This window comes from Schistocerca serialis, chromosome 11 (assembly GCF_023864345.2).
Source record: "Schistocerca serialis cubense isolate TAMUIC-IGC-003099 chromosome 11, iqSchSeri2.2, whole genome shotgun sequence".
NCBI classification, from domain to species: Eukaryota; Metazoa; Arthropoda; class Insecta; order Orthoptera; family Acrididae; genus Schistocerca; species Schistocerca serialis.
The window spans coordinates 62,490,166-62,514,584 of record NC_064648.1 but is presented as its reverse complement, the minus strand read 5'-3'; the positions used below and the strand labels follow the sequence as shown (position 1 = coordinate 62,514,584).

Genomic DNA, 24,419 nt, shown 5'->3' with positions numbered 1-24,419 from the left:
TACACAGACCTGCACATTGAAGATTTCTGTGTGGACATGTGATAATATGAGGAATTTATTATTTATAACAAGCTAATCTCTTACACTTGCAAGACTCCTCACAATCAAACAATGGTTTAAGTTACATTCAAACAGTCATATATACATATTACAAATTCGCTTGGGCCTTACCTGTGAAGGTAGGCAGGGAAGGAGGTTCCAGAGATTTCTGAACAACTGTTGCAGGCTGCAGCAAATCAGTTGCCCAACAACCTTCTGACTGATCATGAAGGTGAATTTTACAATAGGCATTTCAAAGCAGAAATGCAACAATATGGGGCATAGCAATAGTGGAGAATCTAGCATGTCACATGGAACAGTTCAAGTGTCACTTGTTTTGCCCATGGGCTCTGCATCTGAGGCACCTCCTAGTGCACCTGACGCAGTGGATACATCCTCACAGCAGGGTGAGTAGCAGGTGGTAGCACATTCATGTCACTCAAGGTAGACGGGAATATGGAGACTGGTCACCTGGCCTCACCCATTTACCCTGTGAGTGGACTGGTGGCCACTTCTTCAGTAGGGTCCAGGCATATGGGAGGAGAGGTTTAATAGTTATTGGGAACTCCGGTGTTAGGTGCACTATGGAGCCCATTAGACTGATAGCATTCAGGATTGGAAAGGAAGCCAGTGCACACTCAGGATGCCTACTGGTGGCTCTCATCTGAAATGTGGAGGCGGCCTTGCCTGTGGCTATTGAGCATGCAAGATGCAGTCGTCTGCAAGCTCTCTCTCGCACCAGCAAAAATATTACCTTTCACATGGGGCTGAAGTGATCCTCAATTCGTACAGGCAGCTGGTGGAAGTGGTGAAGAGCGCTGGCTTCATGCACAGCGCAATTTGTGGCATTGTTCCCAGAGTTGATCAGGGCCTTTGGTTTGGAGCTAAGTGAAGGGTCTCAATCAAAGGCCTTGTCGAATACTAGACTGTCTTGGCTGCAGATTTCTAGACCAGTATTATCGTGTGTGGATTTGTAGCACACTACTTGATAGGTGAGGGGTGTACAACACAAAGGAAGCAGCTACTCAGAGTGCTTATGGAGTGTACGAGGGTTTTTTAGTCTGGGCAGTAGTTTTGAGGTGCTTTATGAACACTCGCCAGTCAGAACATAGCAAAGGAAGTCAAATGGCATTCAGAATAAAGACACTTCAACTGTCAAAATTTTATCAGTAGACAGTCGAAATATGCGTAATAAAGTTGCCAAATTTACTGCCCGCCAGGAAAGTTCTCACATTCAAATTAATTTTGGGACTGAGAGATGGATGAAGCCTGAAGTGGAAAGCTCTGAAATATTTAGCAAGTCATGGAACATATATTGGAAAGACAAATTAGAGGCCCTTAGGAGTGGGACTGTTCATTGCAGTTCACAAAAATATTGTCTCTATTTACGTCAAAGTTGATTGAGATTGTGAAGTCATCTTGTCACATGTAACAGGTGTAGGTGAAACCAAATTAATTGTTGGATGTTTTTACCAGCCACCCAATTCTGCAGTGACAGTTCAAGAGTCATTCAGAGAAAGTCTGCATTCAATAGTGCATAAATACCCAGAACATGCAATACTAGTTGGAGGGAACCTGCTGAGTATGGGCTGAGATGTCTATGGATTCATTAAGGGGGCTTCCAACATACAGTCATGTGAATTACTTTTGAAGATGTTTTCTGAAAGCTGTCTTTAGCAGTTAGCTCAGTAGCCCACATTCAGCATAAATATCTTAGACCTTGTAGCTACAAATAGACTGGACCTTATCGACAATCTGCGAATAGAAGCAGGGATGAGTGATCATATCATTATAGCAACTATGGTTACCAAACTTAAATCAGTCAAGAAGGCAAGGAGTGTTTCTGCAAGACAGAAGATAAGCAGTTACTAGCATCTCACATAGTGAATTGGCATCACTTAGTTCCAGTAAGAAGGATGTCCAGTAATTGTGGGCAAAGTTTAAGTGGACTGTATATTGTGGTCAGGAGAGTCATGTGGCTAGTAAGTTTAATAATGAAATTTGGAGGATGCTGAGGAAGCAGAGGCTGTTGCATTCTCAGTTTAAAAGGGAATGCACACACGATGACAAGCAAAGATTAGTAGAGATTCATGTGTCTGTGAAAAGATCTCTGTGTGGAGCATACTAGAACAACCAGTGTCACACCTTAGCAAGAGATCTGGCACAGAAACCAAGAAATGCTATTACGCAAAATCGCTAAGTCGGTCTAAGGCTTCCATTCAGTCCCTTGTTGAGTAGTATGGTGTGACAGTTGAAGATAGTGAAACGAAAGCCGAAGTTTTAAATTTCACATTCAAGAAATCGTTAACACAAGAGAATCTTACAAACAAACCATTATTTGACCACCAGACTGACTCATATATGTACAATACACTAATAATTATCCGTGGCATAGAGAAACAACTGAAAGGTTTGAAAGCAAATAAATCACCTGGGGTGGATGGAATCCATATTCGATTTTACAAGGAGTACAATATTGTATTGGCCCCTTATGTAGCTTGCATTTATCATGAGCCTCTTGCCCAGCATGAAGCCCCAAGTGACTAGAAAAAAGCACAGGTGACTCCAGTATACAAAAAGGGTGAAAGAACAGAGCTGCAAAATTACAGACCAATGTCCCTAACTTTTCTTTGCTGCAGATTCCTTGAACAGCTTATGTCCATGAATCAGCATGGTTTTAGAAAGCATTGCTGAAAACTCAGCTTGCCCTATTCTTATGACATACTGCAAACTATGGATGAAGTGCAACAGGCAGATTCACATCTCTGTATTTCCAGAAAGCATTTGACATGGTGCTCCAGTGTAGGCTGTTAACGAAGGTAAGAGCATATGGAGTCAGTCCACATTTATGTGAGTGGCTTGAGGACTTCTTAAGACATAGAATCCAATATGTTTCCCTTGATGGTGAGTGTTCATCAGAGGCAACGGTATCATCTGGAGTGCCTCAGCTATGTGTGATAGGACCACAGTTGTTCTCTACATACATAAATGATTTGTCTGACAGGTTGGGCAGCAATCTGCAGTTGTTTGATGATGTTGTATGGTGAGACGTCGAAATTGAGTGAATGTAGGAAGATACAAGATGACTTGGGCAAAATTTCCAGTTGGTGTGATGAGTGGCAGGCAGCCCTAAATTTACGTTAATGTGGATGAGTATTAAGTTCAAACTTGTAATGTTCAGATACAGTACTACTAATTTCCAGCTTGTCACAGTAAAGTCGTTTAAATATATGGGCACAGCATTGCAAAGTGGTATGAAATGGAATGAGCATGTGATAACTGTGATAGGGAAGGCAAATGGTTGACTTCTGTTTATTTTGGAGAATTTTAGGAAAGAGTGGCTCACTCGTAAAGGAGACTACATAGGACACTGGTGCGACCTCCTCTTGAGCACTGCTCGAGTGTTTCAGATCTGTAACAAGTCGGATTGAAGGAAGACACCAAAGCAATTCAGAGGTGGGCTGCTTGATTGGTTACCGGTGGGTTCAGATACCATGTAAGTATTATAGAAATGTTTCGAGAACTCAAATGGGAATCCCTGGAGGGAAGGTGGTGTTCTTTTCGAGAAACATTACTGAGAAAATTTAGAGAACTGGCAGCTGGAGATGAATGTCGAACAATTCTACTGCCACCAACATACATAGCACATAGCCACCATGAAGGTAAGATACGAGAAATTAGGGATCATATGGAGACATATACACTCCTGGAAATTGAAATAAGAACACCGTGAATTCATTCTCCCAGGAAGGGGAAACTTTATTGACACATTCCTGGGGTCAGATACATCACATGATCACACTGACAGAACCACAGGCACATAGACACAGGCAACAGAGCATGCAAAATGTCGGCACTAGTAGAGTGTATATCCACCTTTCGCAGCAATGCAGGCTGCTATTCTCCCATGGAGACGATCGTAGAGATGCTGGATGTAGTCCTGTGGAACGGCTTGCCATGCCATTTCCACCTGGCGCCTCAGTTGGACCAGCGTTCGTGCTGGACGTGCAGACCGCGTGAGACGACGCTTCATCCAGTCCCAAACATGCTCAATGGGGGACAGATCCGGAGATCTTGCTGGCCAGGGTAGTTGACTTACACCTTCTAGAGCACGTTGGGTGGCACGGGATACATGCGGACGTGCATTGTCCTGTTGGAACAGCAAGTTCCCTTGCCGGTCTAGGAATGGTAGAACGATGGGTTCGCTGACGGTTTAGATGTACCGTGCACTATTCAGTGTCCCCTCGACGATCACCAGTGGTGTACGGCCAGTGTAGGAGATAGCTCCCCACACCATGATGCCGGGTGTTGGCCCTGTGTGCCTCTGTCGTATGCAGTCCTGATTGTGGCGCTCACCTGCACGGCGCCAAACACGCATATGACCATCATTGGCACCAAGGCAGAAGCGACTCTCATCGCTGAAGACGACATGTCTCCATTCGTCCCTCCATTCACGCCTGTCGCGACACCACTGGAGGCGGGCTGCACGATGTTGGGGTGTGAGCGGAAGACGGCCTAACGGTGTGCGGGACCGTAGCCCAGCTTCATGGAGACGGTTGCGAATGGTCCTCGCCGATACCCCAGGAGCAACAGTGTCCCTAATTTGCTGGGAAGTGGCGGTGCGGTCCCCTACGGCACTGCGTAGGATCCTACGGTCTTGGCGTGCATCCGTGCGTCGCTGCGGTCCGGTCCCAGGTCGACGGGCACGTGCACCTTCCGCTGACCACTGGCGACAACATCGATGTACTGTGGAGACCTCACGCCCTACGTGTTGAGCAATTCGGCAGTACGTCCACCCGGCCTCCCGCATGCCCACTATACGCCCTCGCTCAAAGTCCGTCAACTGCACATACGGTTCACGTCCACGCTGTCGCGGCATGCTACCAGTGTTAAAGACTGCGATGGAGCTCCGTATGCCACGGCAAACTGGCTGACACTGACGGCGGCGGTGCACAAATGCTGCGCAGCTAGCGCCATTCGACGGCCAACACCGCGGTTCCTGGTGTGTCCGCTGTGCCGTGCGTGTGATCATTGCTTGTACAGCCCTCTCGCAGTGTCCGGAGCAAGTATGGTGGGTCTGACACACCGGTGTCAATGTGTTCTTTTTTCCATTTCCAGGAGTGTAGTTGTTTTCACCTCGCTCTGTTTGCGAGTGGAACAGGAAAGGAAACGGCTAGTAGTGGTATAGGGTACCACCGTATGGTAGCTTGTGGTGCACCTGTGTGGATGTAGATGTAGAAATCACTACTCAACTTCTCCAATTTGAAAGACAGTCTTATCAAACAGCTGAGCAGGATGATCTAAAACTGAATATGGGAGCAATTCTTCAACATATGTACAAATGGCTGAACATACTACCACAAATCTTTGAAAAGAGTAATCACATTACTTACCAAACAGTTAAGGAAAAATCTATTAGAAAAGGTATGAACTGAATGTTTTCCTCATAGAGCAGGTAATAAGATGTTGAGGGAACAGGGCATGGTTGTTATTGCTCAGCTTCTCATCAAAGTCCAACTGGGTCAACATTTGCCATTTCCTATGTAACAGGAAAAGCTCACCTCAAATCACAGAGTAGTGTGACCTGAGTGCTTCGTAATATATCAACTGAAGTGGAGGTGGTAGGCTCATGAATCTGCCATCCACACTTTGTATCTCTCGATCAAATTTCTGTGGACCTGGAACAAAACTGAAACAATACCTATCTTATAGTGATAAGGGATTTACTGTACAGGACAATGCATGAAAAGTCCGCAAATTGGTCACACTACAGAAAAACATCATCATATTGCAGACAAAATATGCTCTGATAAGGCTAGACTTATGCTGAAGAAATTATATTAGTGCAGGGCAACGTGTTTCTATATTCATGGTTCATATGGCAATGGGTGCCAAACTTTAATTGGGTACTGGAATAACCTTCAAGTAAATAATGAATGTAGCTCATTACACACTGAAGAATAGACCTACAGAATATTTCAAAATTGCATGGGATCAGGGTAGCAAAAGGTGTTTTGAGGCAGAAAGAAGGAAGGAAATGATGTGTTAAAATGGCCAAGACCCTGCCAATACCAGAGACATCTGACGGAATAATTCCATTTATAATCCCTCCATTTTCTGCGCTGTCAGCCACTGGTTCATTAGCTGGTAGAGACACTGCTATATCTCAAGCAGTACAGAATGCCCAAAACGCTGAAAAGCAATAACAAGAAGCTGGGAGGCCTTATACCTATGGAGGCCTTCGTTATCGGTAAAGGCCTGTAATTAAACCACACAGGAAAGGGCTTGGGTTGTACATTTTTAAAAAAGCCTCTAGTAATGCTACCAGAGACAGTATATAAGCATAGATCTGCTTAAACTCATCAGAAAACTTAAGATCACGAGATTTCGCAGCATGTTTATGTAGGATACATTGCCTGATGCAATGTGTGATTGTCAAATTGGATGTCGTGGGGGTACAGAATCCTCCGTGATTTAAAACTGCCTGAAGAATTATGTGGTTACTTCACTGACACAAACTAGGTGTTGTACAATTTTCGACGCTACCAAGACTTCATTTCATACATCTGAGTACATTTCTACCTGATATTTCTACTGAAAATCACATAAAAATAAGCAGTATATAAGTCTCTGCATCATTTGAAGTTGCGGTATTATGTTGGTCATTCAGAAAGAACGTTGGTCTGAATTAAAAGTAAACTACTTTTGTCCAATGTATCTGAGCATAGGTAGAAAAGTATAGCATCGACTGATCTAGAAACACACATAAGCATTGCTAATGGCACGGAATTAACAATAAATTCCATCTAGGGAATGGGGGAGTTGCAGCAACACCTTCTGGCTCCTGTGACAGCGGCGATTTATATGTAAACAAAAAACGATTTGTAAAAGAATTTGAGCTAGGCTACATGCAAACGTTAATATGTTTGAATCAGAGATAAAAAAGACGACATTGTTGACAATAGTCACAAATGTTCAATAGGAAGGCAAGTAGGTTTCTTAAAAGGGACATGTGATGGTGCATAATAAGGATGAAATTGATGAGTCGAATCAACCAGTGAACATATTGCCAGTCAGTACAAGCCATGTAGAGTGTAATATCACAACGAATTTCATACCTTCACAACAGATTAATCTGTACTATACACAATCGGTCCTGCTTATGAAACTGAAGCGAATGAATTCCAAGATGAACACAGGCTGCCACACAAAGCCAAAGTGGTGAAGGATTTAGACCCCTTGGAAACATGGCATGTAGAGAGAAGCAAACCTGATGGAGGAAGAGCCAAAAGTGAACTCCAAGAGGTAACATAAGAAGGGCACATACCACACTGGTATGCAAGGCAATCATCGAAAATGGGGGGATTCGATGGGTAGCTGAGCATGACACAAAATGGGATGTGTATCTGAGGAGGACATCACACTGGTGTGGCAGTGGCAGAGTTTGGCAGCTTCTGCAAAGAGACTCAACTGGACTAGTGTAAAAGGCACCAATGGCCAAATGTATTCAATGACGATTCATTGTGTTAAGATGGCATAAGATAGATGGGCACGCAGAGGATTAAACAAAGCACCTGTAGCCTAGTTTTGAACATACAAGGGATCAGTACAAATGGAGGAGATTGGTCCAATTCACTCCCCCAAGAACTACCACTTGGGACACGTAGGACACTCAGGGATCAGGTATAGCATACAGCCACGTAAGACATGTGTAAAATCATTGATGAGAAGAGTGTCACAGATGTCTGATGGGAGACAGATCATAATAGTGTTAGAAGATATAGCAAAGAGGAAAACACTCAGGATGGAGCCTTGAGGCAACCTGATCTGGATAAAGGTGCCTGGAAAGGTCAAACCAACAAATACCTTTAAAACTCTGCCTCTTAAAAATTCCAGTAGGAAATGGGGCAGACAGCCTCTGAAGCCCCACATGTATAGAGTACAGAGGATACCAGTCCTCCAGCAGGTGTTGCAGGCTTTTTCCAAATCAAGAAAACACGGCCACAGTCTGGTGTTTCCATAGGAAACCATTCATGACATGGTCAACTGCTGAACAGCATGTTCGAAATAAACATTGTGCAGTGGTTTGTAGATTGCGAGCCTAGTCACCAAACCAGCCAGCCATGAACCATACATTCCAGCACCTTTCAAACACAGCTGGTGAGAGGAAGTTGTTTGTCCATACCAGGCTGAAATATGGTATAACACTGGCTTCACATGCCAGGTCCTAAGGGACCAAACTGCTTAGGTCACTGGCCCCTAGACATACACACTACTTAAACTAACTTATGCTGAGAACAAAACACACACACACACACACACACACACACACACACACACACACGGATGAGGGAGGACTCAAACCTCCAGCTGGAGGAGCTGCACAGTCTGTGGCGTCCTGTCTCAAACTGCACAGCCACTCCGCATGGCAAGGAGAAAGTGCTTGTCTTCAAGAGAAAGGTGCTCCAACATCTGAATGTGAACATCATCCTGTGCTGGGGCAGAAGATTGGGATGAAGTGAGAGCATGGCCTAGCTCGCTCACAGAAAGGCATCATTGTAGCATTCACCATTCTGAGAGGAGAAGGGTAACACCTGAGCCTCCTCCACTCGTTTCTGGAGGTGGTTTGGTTTGATTTTTTTTTTTTTTTTTTTTTTTTTTTTTTTTTTTTTTTTTTTTGTAGTAAGTTCCTATGGAACTGAACTGCTGAGGTCATCAGTCCCTAGGCTTACACACTATTTGATCTAACTTAAACTATCTTATGCTAAAGACAACACACACCCATGCCAGAGGGAAGACTGGAACCTCCTACGGGTGGGAGAAGCACGAACCATGGCAAGGCGCCTCAGACTGCTTGGCTCCGAATGAGGAAGGCAGGGTGATGGTGGGTGGAGTTCTAAATCTCCGCAAAATAGCAGCCCACAGTGTTGGAGATAGCAATAGGATCTACAATGACATCATCATTTGGTCATGTCAGAAATAGGACCTTGGTCTCATAGAACTGACGGATGCTGCCTTACATGACAGAAGAGGGAGTGAAACTGGTAAAAGAACTAGTAAATGAAATCCAGCCAGCTTTTATGGTATCCTGAAGAATGTGACACTGTGCAGCCAACTACAAGGGCCATTAAAATGAAACCAGTCATTAGTGTAAAGTAACAGAACGATTTTATTAACTCAAAAATGTAGTTATACACAGTACACATACATAAAAATAGTCACCAAAACTGTTGGCATATTTATCCCCTTGTGACACTAGCTGGCTGATTTCATCCTTGAAGAAGCTAGTTGGCTGCTGTAAGATCAAGGCCTGGGCCTCGTCACACACTTCATCGTCCATTGCAAATCGATGTCCGTGAATAGCTTGTTCCAGCACTTCCCACCAAAACTGATTCAATGTCATCTTCACTGCATTGGCCATGTGTGGATGGGCATTATCATGCAGGAGGATAATGCCATTGAACAACATGCCTCAGCACTTTGACTTGGTGACCCATACAAGGTTCTGTCAAGTGGCTTGATAATGCTGGGCACTGATGGTGGTTTCCTGTTGACAAGCAGTGGGCCCTTGTGGTAAAAAAAAAAGAAAAGAAAAAGAGACATGACCTTATCAGAACTGGTGAGCTCGGCCTTTTATTTCATTGGAGGTGGTGAAGTCGCATGTTTCCTCTGCTTGCTCTGATGCTTGATTTCCGGTTCAAAATGGTAATATCATGTTTCATCACCTGTGAGAATATGTGACAGAAAGCAGTATTTTTTCTCACGATAATGTTGCAGATGAAGCAAAGACAGCACCATTCGAGTATTGCGCTGTTCAGTGATCAGTTGGTGGGGAATCCAATGCGCACAATTTTTCGAAAGTTCCAGTGTTGACGCATTATGGTGTGGGCGGTGCCCATGCTAATACCCAGTAACTGATGGCTTTCATCCACGGTGATTCTGCAGCTCTCCAAGATTAAAACATTCACTTCTACAACCATTCCCGATGTGATGACACAATAAGTCTGTCCAGGATGAACATCATTTTCCAGTGACTCATGCCCCTCAAGGAATCGTTTGTGACATTGCACAATACTTGAACAACACTGTACTTGGCCTTCATCCATCAATACATTTCATAGCCTCCAACTCGCTCCACCGCCAAAAATTGAATCACTCCTTGTTGTTCCCGCTTACTCGTCTGCACGTTTGGTAGTGGATGATAACTCAGTTTTTGTTGTTGCTTAAGTCTTGTGAATATCCTTGTGTAGGGTGGCTTCCTAGAGTAAATTTTCCATGTGGAGAAATTTATTTCTGTTTAACAGCTTGCGGTCTCAGAGAACAGTGAGAAATCTGCACAGTAACTTTCAGTGTTACTTTATTCTCCTTTGGTATATTTTGGAACTCAGTAGCGCCATTTGAGACCTTGTATCTATTTTATACACAGTACGATATGGCTAGGGACTGTGCTTGTTGTAAGTGGACACAAGGAGAGTTGGCTGCTGTCCAGAAACAGCTGGAAGCTATGTTGGCAACCATCGACAATCTTCTAGCTAATGTTCGAAGTTGCGGTGAGATTGGGATGCCAGTGAGGAGACCTGCGACACCTTTGGTGCCACTGGAATCCCCTAGTGACCCTGACATTGCTGTGGCTTCTGATACACAACATCTGATCAGTCTGTCCTCACTCCAGAGTGGGTGGCAGACAGTGGTGGGTTCGCATGTCACCGGGCATAAGGCATAAGAGGGAGCAGGCCATGCGGCTGGCTTCCTACATCTTAGCAACAGGTACGAGGTGCTTCTCAGTGTTGCTGATAACTGAGCCAGCACATGATGCCTCTCCTGTTAGGCCAGTGGTCGATTTTCCTGCCCAGTCTGGACAAGTACAGAGGCTGGGTATGCTAGTCATTGGGAGCTCCAATGTTAGCCAGGTGATGGAGCCCCTCAGGGAGATAGCAGGCAAGGTGGGACGGGAGGTCTCATCCGTGATGTGGAAGGGGCCCTGCCGGTGGCTATCGGGCGCACTGGGTGCAACTGGCTGCATATAATTGCACATTTTGGCATAAATGAGACGTGCCACTTGAGTTCTGAGGCCATCCTTGGCTTTTTTCAGCGGCTGACTGATTTGGTGAAGGCAACAAGCAAACCACACAGGGTGCAGGCTGAGGTGTCTATTTGTAGCATCATACCCAGGGTTGATTGCAGTCCTCTGGTTTGGAGCAGAATGGAAGGGCTAGACCAGAGGCTCAGATGGCTCTGTGACAGTATCGGATGCAAATTTCTCGACCTCCACTATCAGGTGCAGAATTGTAGGGTTCCCCTTAATAGGTCAGGCGTGCACTACACCCAGGAAGTGGATTCTTGCGTAACAGAGTATGTGTGGCATGCACATGGGGCCTTTGTTTAGGTTAGAGGACCCCTCCCTTGGAAGCAAAGACAATTTGCCTGTTAAATCAGCCACAGTGACCTCAGAGAATCTTTGTTCTCACAGATCAGAGATAGAAAAGGTTAATATGGTTTTAGTAAACTGCAGGAGCATACAAGGAAAGATCCCAGAACTAGTATCGCTTACTGAAGGTTATAATGCACAGATAGTATTGGAAACAGAAAGGTGGTTGAAGACAGACGTCAATGACAACGAAACCCTAAGTTCAGATTGGAAGGTTTATCTTGAGAATAGGTTAGTCGCCAATGGCGGTGGTGTGTTCATTGCAGTAAAAGAAGTTCGGCAAAATGCAGCAAGGTTATCACGGATTCCAAATGTGAATTAATCTGGGTGAAACTGCCTATCAAAGAATGCTAAAAAATTGTGATTGTATGCTTTTAAAGACCACCTGGGTCAGGATCTGTAGTTCTAGAGTGCACAGACAGAACTTGCAGAATATCATGAGTAATTTTCCTGCATAATAGGGGTAAGTTCAACATACCACATATAGATTGGAAATGTTATGCCATCAAAACTGGTGCCACAGACAGGGAATCATGTGGCATTGTTCTGGATGTCTTGTCCAAAAACTACCTTGAGCAGATAGAGAACCAATTCGTGAGGGCAACTTCTTAGACCTTCTGGCAACAAAAAGACATGGACTTATCGAATCAGTTAATGTAGATGAAGGTACCAGTGATCATAAGGGTGTGACAGCATCTATGACAAAGGGCCCTACAAGGAATGTTAAGAAATGTAGGAAGATATATTTGTTCAGCAAGGGTGACGGGATACTAATTTCAGAATATCTCAGCAATCAGCATCAAATATTCGGTGATGAGGACGAAGATGTGGAGAATAAATGGAAAAAAATTCAATGGCATAGTTCAATATGCCTTACACAAATATGTTCCGAGTAAGGTTTTAAGGGATGGGAAAGATCGACCATGGTTTAATGGCCATGTTAGAAAAGTGCTACATAAACAAAGAGCACTTCATCTCATATTCAAGAGAAGTAAAAATCTAGCTGACAAAAAGGTCAACAAAGTGAAAAGGAGCATAAGGAGACAAATAAGAGAAGCGTTCAATGATTTCAAAAGTAAGACATCGTCAACTGAAGTGAGTAAAAACCGTAAGAGATTTTGGTCATATGTAAAATCAGTAAGCGGATCAAAATCATTATTCATTCTCTCAGCAACCACAGTGGCACCAAAATGGAAGGTCAAAGAGAGAAGGCCAAAATACTGAATTCGGTCTTCTGAAGTTGTTTCACCATGGAAGATCATAACACTGTCCCTCCTTTCAATTGTCATGCGAACATCGAAATGGCAGGTATTGAGATTACCGATTGCGGACTTGAAAAGCAGCTACAATCACTTAGTAGTGGAAAGGCTTCATGGCCAGATGAGATCCCTATAAGATTCTATGAAGATTATGCGAAAGAACTTGCTCCTCTTCTAGCAATAATTTATCGTAGATCACTTGAGGAATGAAAGCTACCTAACAACTGGAAAAAAGTGCAGGTCATTCCCATTTTTAAGAAAGGCCGTAAAACATATCCACACAATTACAGACCTATATCGTTGATGTCAATATGTTTTAGAATTATGGAACATGTTTTATGCTCAAGAATTATGACTTTTTGGAAAATGAACATCTCCTCTATAAAATTCAACATGGATTCCACAAACAGAGATCCTGTGAAACTCGGCTCGCTCTGTTCCTCCATGATATCCACAGTGCTGTGGCGCTCAGGTTGATGCCATGTTCCTTGATTTCAGTAAGGCATTTGACACCATCCTGCATTGTCATTTAATGAAAAAGATACAGGTTTAAGGAGTATCGGAGCAGACCTGCAATTGGATTCAAGACTTTCTTGCAGACAGAACTCAACACATAGCTCTTAACCTTAATGGAACTAATTCGACAGATGTAAAGGTAATATCTGGAGTACCACAGGGAAGTGAGAGAGGACTGTCACTATTTACAAAATACACTCCTGGAAATGGAAAAAAGAACACATTGACACCGGTGTGTCAGACCCACCATACTTGCTCCGGACACTGCGAGAGGGCTGTACAAGCAATGATCACACGCACGGCACAGCGGGCACACCAGGAACCGCGGTGTTGGCCGTCGAATGGCGCTAGCTGCGCAGCATTTGTGCACCGCCGCCGTCAGTGTCAGCCAGTTTGCCGTGGCATACGGAGCTCCATCGCAGTCTTTAACACTGGTAGCATGCCGCGACAGCGTGGACGTGAACCGTATGTGCAGTTGACGGACTTTGAGCGAGGGCATATAGTGGTCATGCGGGAGGCCGGGTGGACGTACCGCCGAATTGCTCAACACGTGGGGCGTGAGGTCTCCACAGTACATCGATGTTGTCGCCAGTGGTCAGCGGAAGGTGCACGTGCCCGTCGACCTGGGACCGGACCGCAGCGACACACGGATGCACGCCAAGACCGTAGGATCCTACGCAGTGCCGTAGGGGACCGCACCGCCACTTCCCAGCAAATTAGGGACACTGTTGCTCCTGGGGTACCAGCGAGGACCATTCGCAACCGTCTCCATGAAGCTGGGCTACGGTCCCGCACACCGTTAGGCCGTCTTCCGCTCACGCCCCAACATCGTGCAGCCCGCCTCCAGTGGTGTCGCGACAGGCGTGAATGGAGGGACGAATGGAGACGTGTCGTCTTCAGCGATGAGAGTCGCTTCTGCCTTGGTGCCAATGATGGTCGTATGCGTGTTTGGCGCCGTGCAGGTGAGCGCCACAATCAGGACTGCATACGACCGAGGCACACAGGGCCAACACCCGGCATCATGGTGTGGGGAGCGATCTCCTACACTGGCCGTACACCACTGGTGATCGTCGAGGGGACACTAAATAGTGCACGGTACATCCAAACCGTCATCGAACCCATCGTTCTACCATTCCTAGACCGGCAAGGGAACTTGCTGTTCCAACAGGACAATGCACGTCCGCATGTATCCCGTGCCACCCAACGTGCTCTAGAAGGTGTAAGTCAACTACCCTGGCCAGCAAGATCTCCGGATCTGTCCCCCATTGAGCATGTTTGGGACTGGTGAAGCGTCGTCTCACGCGGTCTGCACGTCCAGCACTAACGCTGGTCCAACTGAGGCGCAAGGTGGAAATGGCATGGCAAGCCGTGCCACAGGACTACATCCAGCATCTCTACGATCGTCTCCATGGGAGAATAGCAGCCTGCATTGCTGCGAAAGGTGGATATACACTGTGCTAGTGCCGACATTGTGCATGCTCTGTTGCCTGTGTCTATGTGCCTGTGGTTCTGTCAGTGTGATCATGTGATGTATCTGACCCCAGGAATGTGTCAATAAAGTTTCCCCTTCCTGGGACAATGAATTCACGGTGTTCTTATTTCAACTTCCAGGAGTGTATATGAATGATCTACTAGGAAGTGTCGGATGCTCTTTAAGGCTATTCGCAAATGATTCACTTGTTTATAACAAAGTAGCAACGCCAGAAGATAGTAAGCATTTGCAGAACGACCTGCAGAGAATTGATGAATGGTGCAGTCTTTGTCAGTTGGCCCTGAATGTAAGTAAACGTAACATATTGTGCATACATATGAAAATAAATCCACTATTGTACAGCTACACTCTTGATGACAAGCAGCTGGAGGGAGTGTCTGCTGTAAAACATCTAGGTGTAATCATCCACAGCGACCTTAAGTGGAACGATCCTATAAAACACAGATAGTGCGAAAAGCAGACACCACACACAGAATCACTGGAAGAATCTTGAGGAAATGTAACTTATCCATGAAAGAAGTGGCTTATAAGGCGCTTGTTCACCTGATTCTCTAGTATTGTCCATCTACCTGGGATCCCTATCAGGTAGGGCTGATAGAGGAGATAGAAAAGATCCAACAAAGAATGGCTCATTTCATCACAGGTTCATTTACCTGGTGAGAGAGCATTACGGAGATGCTAAGCAAACGACCCTGGCATATGTTACAAGAGAGGCGTTGTGCATCATGAAGAGATTTAGTATTGAAATTTCAGGACAGCACTTTTCAGGAGGAGTCAGACAACATATTACTTCAACCCCCCCCCCCCGCCCCCCCCCCCACACACACACATACATCTCATGTATTGACCATGAGGGGAAAATCTGACAAATTCCAGCCAATACAGAGGCTTACCAACAATCATTCTTCCCACACACTATTTGTGAGTGGAACAGGGTTGGAGTGATCAGATAGTGGTACCGAAAGTGCCCACCGCCACACACCATTAGGTGACTTGCAGAGTATGATGCAGATGTACGTGTAACTTGTGTGACCATCTTCTCTTCAGCGTGAAACCAGACTGGCGCTATGCAACATCAAACAGTGTGCACGAGTCAGACACACTACCAATGGATGACATCACCATTCACGCTGTTACATGGTGCCACCTTACATGTAAGGCAAAGGTAGACGCAATGACCAGGTTTCATTTGAATGAATCTCATATATATTACACACACACACACACACACACACACACACACACACACACACACACACACACACACACACACACCTATATAATGGATACAGTACAGGATAAAGATTAAAAATGTGAAGAGCATGTCTCAGTTGGAATAGGAGTCAGCAAACAGAAAACAGATAGCACACAGGAAATGGTAGCTCCAGTACGTGTCAGAGAGAATGGACCACATGAGATGACGGGCAAGTTGAGCTGAGAACAAGAGGTCCAAGTAGGAATAGGTGTGCATGCAGTCTGAAGGGAACTTGGGTGCTCCAGTGTTAAAACTTACGAGGTTGAGCTGACAGAAGGTCAACCAAGAGCAAACCTCTTTGACAGGTTCTCAATAAGCCCCAAGGGGGATGGTGAGCGTTATAGCTGCCAGGCAGCAAAAAAGGCGTGAAGGAGCTGACCAATACGTTTGAATATGTCTATTATGGTGACAGTGAATGATGGAAGCATGCATACATTACAAAGAGAAAACTGAAACGAGGTAGGAAAATTGAGACCAGCTTGCAGACGGATGTTCAATGAGATGGTTTGGCTATGAATTCCATCCTAGGTGACCAGCATGCCTCCCCCCCCCCCCCCCCCACGCTGGAATGTACGTTGAGTAAACTGGAAGTAAATAGGAGAGATCGAAGCAGTCACGAGTACACAATTTTGTTTCTTGGAGGCAGAAACCAAGCACATGCTGCAGTGCCAAGTGCAGCTATTCCATTTGAGTAGATTGGGAGGGGGGGGGGGGGGGGGACAAATGAAGGATAGTCACCTCAACAGCTGCCAAGTGACATACTTCATAGACCCACTACTACAGGGTGAAGAGGCTGGAGAATGCTGTTCCACAAGATGCACAGAGGTTTCGGCATTCTACCTGGGTCAGCCTGGGGACTCCAGGACAGAAAAATGTTAGCCAGTGTGCACTGGCAAAATGGAGGTTGGCCAGGTGAGGGTAACATGCGGTGACACAACTGAAAAAGATCTCAAAGTTGGGGAAGAAAAGGAGACTGTTTGCCTTTGATTGATTTCTTAGAGCCTTTATAGTTGGCAGATGAAGACTCAGATGTATGTTAGCTGGAGGGATGTAGGAAGTCTTTGTGGAAGTATTCTTTTGGTCTTTTCCAGCCCACCAGTTGTGTAGCATGTGATTTTGCCACCAGGGGCCATGGTTTGGTGACTTGTGCACCTGTAGGAGGAGGAGGAGACAGGGATGCTTATGTGATACTGTACAATTTCACAACTGCAGTACTGAACTGTGTGTTGCAAGCTGCTCCTTCGTGGATCAAGGTGTAGTAAGAACAGTACTACAAGCACCAAATGGTGTAATGCAGGGCTTATGACTAGGTACCAACTTGCATGTGACAGGGTAGAGTAGTTTTTCCTTCACCCAGATCTCCTAGATGGCCTGCTCACTGAGATACATGGAGTATTCATGGGATGAGGCACTATGGTCACCATAGCAATTGATAAAATGGGGGAGGAGGAGGTTGGTAATCACCCTTGTGAGCACTTCAATTCCAAGTAACACATTTGGCCATGTTTTCAAAGAGCAGGTGAAGGTGATTATAGTGTTGACACTGGTGATAATACATCTTGTTTGGAACATATGGTTGGACTGTGATCACTTCACAGCCTTTAAGGGAAGCACCAGTCAATCAAATGTTACAAAATGACTGCACGTGGGCACTATGTTCATATCAATCATATTTATTACCTGAAGGACTCCAGTGATGCACTGATCAGAGAGATAAGCATGGATTTCTCCCTCGGTCAGACCATCAAGTAGCCAAGTGTGAATAACAGTACATGAAAAATTCAGTGTATGATGTTCCTTGACATGAACAGGATAGCTGTGGAAGAGGGAAACTGTAAGCAGTTCTTAGGCTTAAAAATCACAATTTATCCCCAGAAGCAACGTCACATTATGTAAGTAAGAACAAGATTTCACAGGGCCTGCAATTGCATCAACACCTTTCTGAATAATACAAGATTAACCATAGAAAAGGAATTATTTTCTTTGGTACATGATACCATGAAGACCTGAGGTGTGGCTGGTGGAGTCTGAATCTTTGGCCTCATTGCATTTATGTTTAGTAGATACAGACTGAGATGGTGATGGGCTCATTGCAAAAAAGTTCTCAATGATTGCCAGCATCTCCAATGGCGTACTCTTTCCGACTGGGGGGCCCTGAGAGGGAGGCTCACCCACCTTAGGTGACTGTTCACATCTCATGTAACTTTCTGAACACATGGACCAATTGGCAGTTGGTAAGGTAATAGCTCAGCAATCACCCCTCCCCGGCACTGTTTTGTACCAGGAGGTACACGCAAACCCTACCTGTCGACCCATGACTAGGAAACACTTGTCACCCAGTTACCCATTATGTATCACAAGCATGGGCACAGGGAGGAAGAAGAAACAAAAAGACCTCAAATACCAAAACACAGGAAGGGGAGCTGGAGAACAAAGTTAGAAAGAAAAAACTGATGAGAAACTGTCTTGATGCCAAGCTATCGAATTTTCGGAACACGTTCCCAAAACTATCCAAAAACTATTCCCCAACAAAATGGAAAAGAACAGGAGAATGGACATGCAGCAGAGAAAGGGAAGATATGATGCAAAGACTTGGACCCCACGCTAGCCGAGCATCAGCTCATCAAAGAGTGATGAGCCACCTGGGGTGGGTATGGGGTGATTTTTTTTATTTAGTCTGTGAAAACATACTTTTCTCCTATGATATGCTCTAAATTCTCTCCAGCTATTTAAAATACTTCTTGGTGGTGGCCTGTAAACTGCCAATACTACAAACTGAGCATGACTGCAGCACAGCATTGGAAGATCTGTTCAACACTTTATTCATTAATCAGAGAGGCTGGGAATTAGCTCCAATTTGTGGATAGATGGCCACTCATCCTTTCTTCTTACTTGTCTTACAGTAGTGTAACATTAGCTTGTGGCCATCAAGATGAATCTCTCTAATTTTACTGATTTTTAGGTGACATTCTCCATTAAGCACAATACAGCTGCTGAAAGTCTACTTGAACTTTTATTTTCCTGTGTGGATATTAAAAGTTCGCTCTATTTATTTAGGAACAGTCACATAATGGCTGTTGTAGAGAATAGCATTACTCACCATACTGCCTTGTAATGTTGTTGCTTATTGGTAATACTGAATAATTACAGAAGTGTATTTTATATCTGAAGTACTTCAACATTTAGTACATAAAAATTTATACTACCCAAAAAGTGCTGCAGTGAATTATGAAAACTTACCTCGCACTATCAGATGTGCATCTTTTCGAGGTTGCCACCTGAAATATACAAGAAATGGCCCATGATTTACAACTGATGAGACAGTAAATAAATAAAATTCTATTAACACTAACCAACATCTGATTGGTCCAGAAAATGCTGTTTGCGAAGTTTGAAAATAGCATTAAAGAAGATATGACACAAAATGTTGCAGTTATTGGAACAGAATGTTAGTAAGAATACACACTTCATTTCCACACTTTTGTTTTGGTACTATAAATAACTACACAAGCCAGTGGTTCAGTTATAGCCATACTTCCTACTAGAGGCTTCAAAAAGGAAAGTGGCCAAAAACAGCTTTCATCTGCCATGCACTTAAGCTTTGCAAAAAATTTCCTTTCCTTATTTTATTATGAAAATTGTTATTCACCGAGAGGTGAACCCACTATCACTAGTGATGCATTTGGGCATTTCTGTTCTGGGCAGCCCAAAAACTATTTGCAAAGGTGAGGAGTGTCCTCTAAGTCCAACCACAAAATTCAAATGCAAAATTAAGTACATGCTTGGAACATTAAATATACAAACACTTATCAATGTTGGCAAATACTAAGTGCTGCCAGACATTGTAAATTCACTAAAAACTAAAATATTGCCGTTACAAAATACCAGAGTCACAGATGAAGAAATACCACTTTTTGATAACTGTAGATTCTTGACAGAGAAAGCAAAAAATAAATACACAATACTGTGCCAAACCAGGTTCTCCATTCATAAATGGTAAATCTATATTAAAATCATTATCAAATTTTTCGTTACCTTAAGACTAAGTCTTCCCCTGTAATAACTCAATTAGTCAAATGACAGGTACCTAATACTTAAAGCACATGCATCAATAAACCAGGATAACAAGAATAATGCCAGCAAAGTAAGACAGTATTGAGAATGCTCTGATGAAGTACCAGAGAAAAACAAAAAAAATTATTACATTTCAATCCTCAAACTGATAGAGAATTGAGATTAAAACATTTTCTACCAAAACTGCTATTAAATGTATTTATTCACAATTGGAATTTTGACTATTATGACATTCTCAAGTGACAGCTTACTATGAAGTCAGTCAAAGTTATTGAGTGTCACACCTGGTGCATGCGGATTGGAAATTAAAAAGTGCAGTCTGACACGAGTTTAATACAAATTATTACATGAAGCGCTACTATATTCCTAGAAGATTCAAAGAAATTCCATGAAAAGGACAAGGAGAAAATAAAATAACAGCAGAAATTCTACAATACAACAGATATCACACATGGCTTAGGACAGGCAGGTTCTGTGAAGGACACATTGCAATGAAAGGAGTAAAACAGCAAAATATGATTGGAATACATTTGTAAATTTTAGAAAGGCTACGACTACAAAGCTAGACCAGTTTTATTCAAAATTCTTACAGAATCTGAAATACAGAAGACAACAGGAGTCCTCTTAAAAGAACTTTAGCATCTGAGATAAGCCATGTCAATGGACTACATCCATTATTGTTTCAGTACTGACTTGAAAATGTGATCATTGAACAAAAGGAACAGCTGCAACAATCTAATATCGAACGTGGAATACTTCTTCGATGAAAATTGGATAATGTCAAAATTGACTGATTAACTTTTGTAGATGATTTAGCAGTATTGGCAGTGTAAAACAAGCAAAAATAGAGAGAAAGAAAAACTGTAGTAAACGCATGACTACAAATCACCTCTGATAGGAAGCAGTACTGACAAAGAACAAAACTGCAACATCCAAATCAAAGTATCAGGAGAAGATTAATTTAATAATCTATGAGATGTCAAAACCAAATGGTGGGGGGAAAAGAAGCCATAAGAGAAATACTATGAAAGATAGACTTTGCTTTTGACTTAACATAAGATATTTACAATAAAAATTCATTTTCCAAAATGTCAAAACCTCCAATTTCTAAGGCAGTCATTTGGCCAGAATGCACATCTGCATCAGAAACAGTAATTTTAGGACTGCTTTCATACAGTCAGAATAGCGCAATGCCTGTAACTGTCACTCCATCAGGAGCTGCACACAGCTGTGGTTACGTATCTAGTGAATGAGCAAGGTCACACATAAACAAGTAAGTCCATATCCCTTTAGCTAAAAAGTATTATGTAGCCTTCTTGATCATACTATTTTCATTAACCATTGTTACTTGGGCATTCACTCACTCAGTGATTGTTTACTTGTAGAGGCAAGTAGAAGAACAGCAAAACAGAACACTTGCTTAATGTGAGACAAGCTGTTTTGCATGCCATATCATGATGACATTTGGTTTGTGGGATGCTCAACTGCACAGTTATCAGTGCCCGTAAAAAGTCCCAAATTTTACACAATCCAATCAAGCTTGGGTGAGAAAGCAACATAGATAAATAGAACCAACAAAATAAAAAAAGCACAATTTATAACCTGGTCAACATACAATAAATTCCTGTCAATAGACACTAAGATCCAACATTACAAAACTGTAACTATCCCAGAAGCAACTTATGCTTGTGAAACTCTGCTCCAAATTGAAACTGAAAGAAGAACCACATAACTCCTCAAGACTGAATGGAGAGTTATCAGAACTTGTATCAATAAAATATACCAGGTTGGTGGAGTCTGGAGAATTCTCCCTAATGAAACTATCTATTGTGATATTGACCCAATCACCAGCACAATGAAGAAGAACAGAATCTCATATTTATTCCATGTCTTACAACTGCCTGACAACAGGATTTTTTAGATGACTAGTGATGACAAGTCTCGAAAAGAAGACAGGAGGACAGCGGGTCAAAGAAATTCAGCAACATCTTGAAGCAGTTGGACTCAGTATTACTAATGCAGAGAACAAAAACGAAATTAACACTCTCCTTAGGAATCACAAATTTTTAGCAGAAATGACACACAGAAGACTGGTAGAAATTTGAGACGAGTGAAGAAAATTGCGTTTGGTAGGTAGGTGGTTAGTGTTTAACGTCCCGTCGACAACGAGGTCATTAGAGACGGAGCGGAAGCTTGGGTTAGGGAAGGATGGGGAAGGAATTCGGCCGTGCCCTTTCAAAGGAGCCATCCCGGCATTTGCCTGAAACGATTTAGGGAAATCACGGAAAACCTAAATCAGGATGGTTGGAGACGGGATTGAACCGTCGTCCTCCCGAATGCAAGTCCAGTGTGCTAACCACTGCGCCACCTCGCTCGGTAAAATTGCGTCTGGAACAAATAAAAAATTACTGGGCTGATCACAAGAAGCAATTAGTCCAATCTTCAAAGAGGAATTGAACGTGGAATGACTAAAGTGGTCCAATGTGGCCAATCAAGTTAATAACAATAATAATAATAATAATAATAATAACCGTGGAAATTCAGTATGGAGTAGCAAAACCACAAGCTGCAAAAAGAGCTTTTAGACAGAACATAGAATGTCTGAAAAGTGTGTCTGAAAATGCCACTGGGGAACACTTGTTTGCAGGCATATTCACAAATCGTCAACTGTGGCTGCAGCAGGACCTGAATGAACAGGTTGCCAAGTGACCATACCCCAGACAAGTTCAATGGGCAACATTTTAGGCAGATGAGCAAGACTGCAAAGCAATGGTACCCATCGTATTTCAAAGAAGGCTTGCACATTCCTCACCACATGCAGATGGAAATTGTTCTGCTGAAATATGGCATGAGGAACAGCAGCAGGAGGGGCAGTGCCTCAATCTGTAAAACATCCTCATGTAGTTCTAGTTGTTCAGACTGCCCTCAAGACATAGGAGGTGAGATCACGTATTACAAGTAATGGCACACCAAACCATCACATTTGGCATTTGTCTGCTATGCAACTCAACAACGGTAAGCAAGACTTGGCCGAAACCACTGCATTATGCTGCTCACCATGGCAGTGTCAGCATTTACATGCCCATTGCAGTCTGTGCTGTTGGTGGATTTTGGTGGATTCTGGTGAATAGAATACGATGCAATGACATGCATTTCTGCCTGCAGAACTGTCAACACAGGTATGTCCACACCTGCTGCAGTGCTCCAGTGTCACACAGACACTGTTTACTAAGCTGTTCTGTCCATTATGGCCAAGTGGGCAAGATGGTGCTCATCTCGCATTGTGGCCACATTGTGTCCTCCAATACCCTGTCTCATTGTTGAAGGAGGGTGCCCTCTATGAGCTGCAACATCACAGAATGGCAAAGACACCTCCCGGAGACCAATCTTTCTACCTCATTTGAACACACACACATGCTGATATTCCAACCTGTGAAACTGCCAAGACATAGTGGCACATATTATACATTTCCATTTCTTATGACAGCTCTGCACAGACAAAATACATCTACATAGTACTGTGCAGATCACACTTAAGTGCCTGGCAGTGGGTTCATCAAGCCACCTTCATAATAATTCTCTATTATTCCTATCTTTAAAACTGCGAGGAGAAAATGGACACCCATATCTTCCTATGTGGGCTCTGATTTCCCTTATTTTATTGTGATGCTCTTTTCTCACTACGTAGGTCAATGTCTACAAATATTTTCGCATGCAGAGGAGAAAGCTGGTGACAAATTTCGTGAGAATATTCAACTTCAATGAAAAATGCCTTTGTTTTAATGACGTCCATCCCAAATCCTGTATAATTTGAGTGAAACTCTCCTCCCTACTTCTCAATAGTACAAAACATGCTGCTCTTCTTTGGACTTTCTCAATGTGCTCAATGCCCTCTGCCACACACCGTTGGGTGGCTTGCGGAGTATAAATGTAGATCTAATCCTATCTGGTTAGGATCCCACACCATGCATTACTACTCCAAATGAGAGTGGACAAGCATAGTGCAGGTAGTCTCTTTAGTAGATCTATTGTATCTTCTAAATGTTCTGCCAATTAAACACGATCTTTGGTTCAACTTCCCTACAATATTTTCTGTGTTTTCTTTTCAATTTAAGTTATTTGTAATTGTAATTCCTGGTTATCCAGCTGAATTTATTGCCTTTGAATTTGACTGGTTTGTCATGTAATCACACATTAATGTATTTCTTTTAGCACTCACACTTCATTATTTAGGGTCAATTGCCAATTCTTTGCACTGTAAAAGTATCTTTTAAAACATCATGTGATTTGTTTTGATCTTCTGCTGACTTTACTAGATGGTAAATGACAACGTCATCTGCAAACAACCTAAGACAG

The 24,419-nt window shown here is 43.4% G+C and overlaps 1 protein-coding gene across 1 annotated transcript in view; it reads right to left on the bottom strand.

The window, feature by feature from the left end:
- LOC126427290 (uncharacterized) overlaps positions 1-24,419 on the bottom strand; it is a 126,340-nt gene that overhangs the window by 31,552 nt on the left and 70,369 nt on the right. The window contains exon 5 of the mRNA XM_050089579.1: positions 19,230-19,267. Coding sequence (XP_049945536.1) covers positions 19,230-19,267 — 38 coding nt within the window. The remainder of the gene's footprint in view (positions 1-19,229; positions 19,268-24,419) is intronic.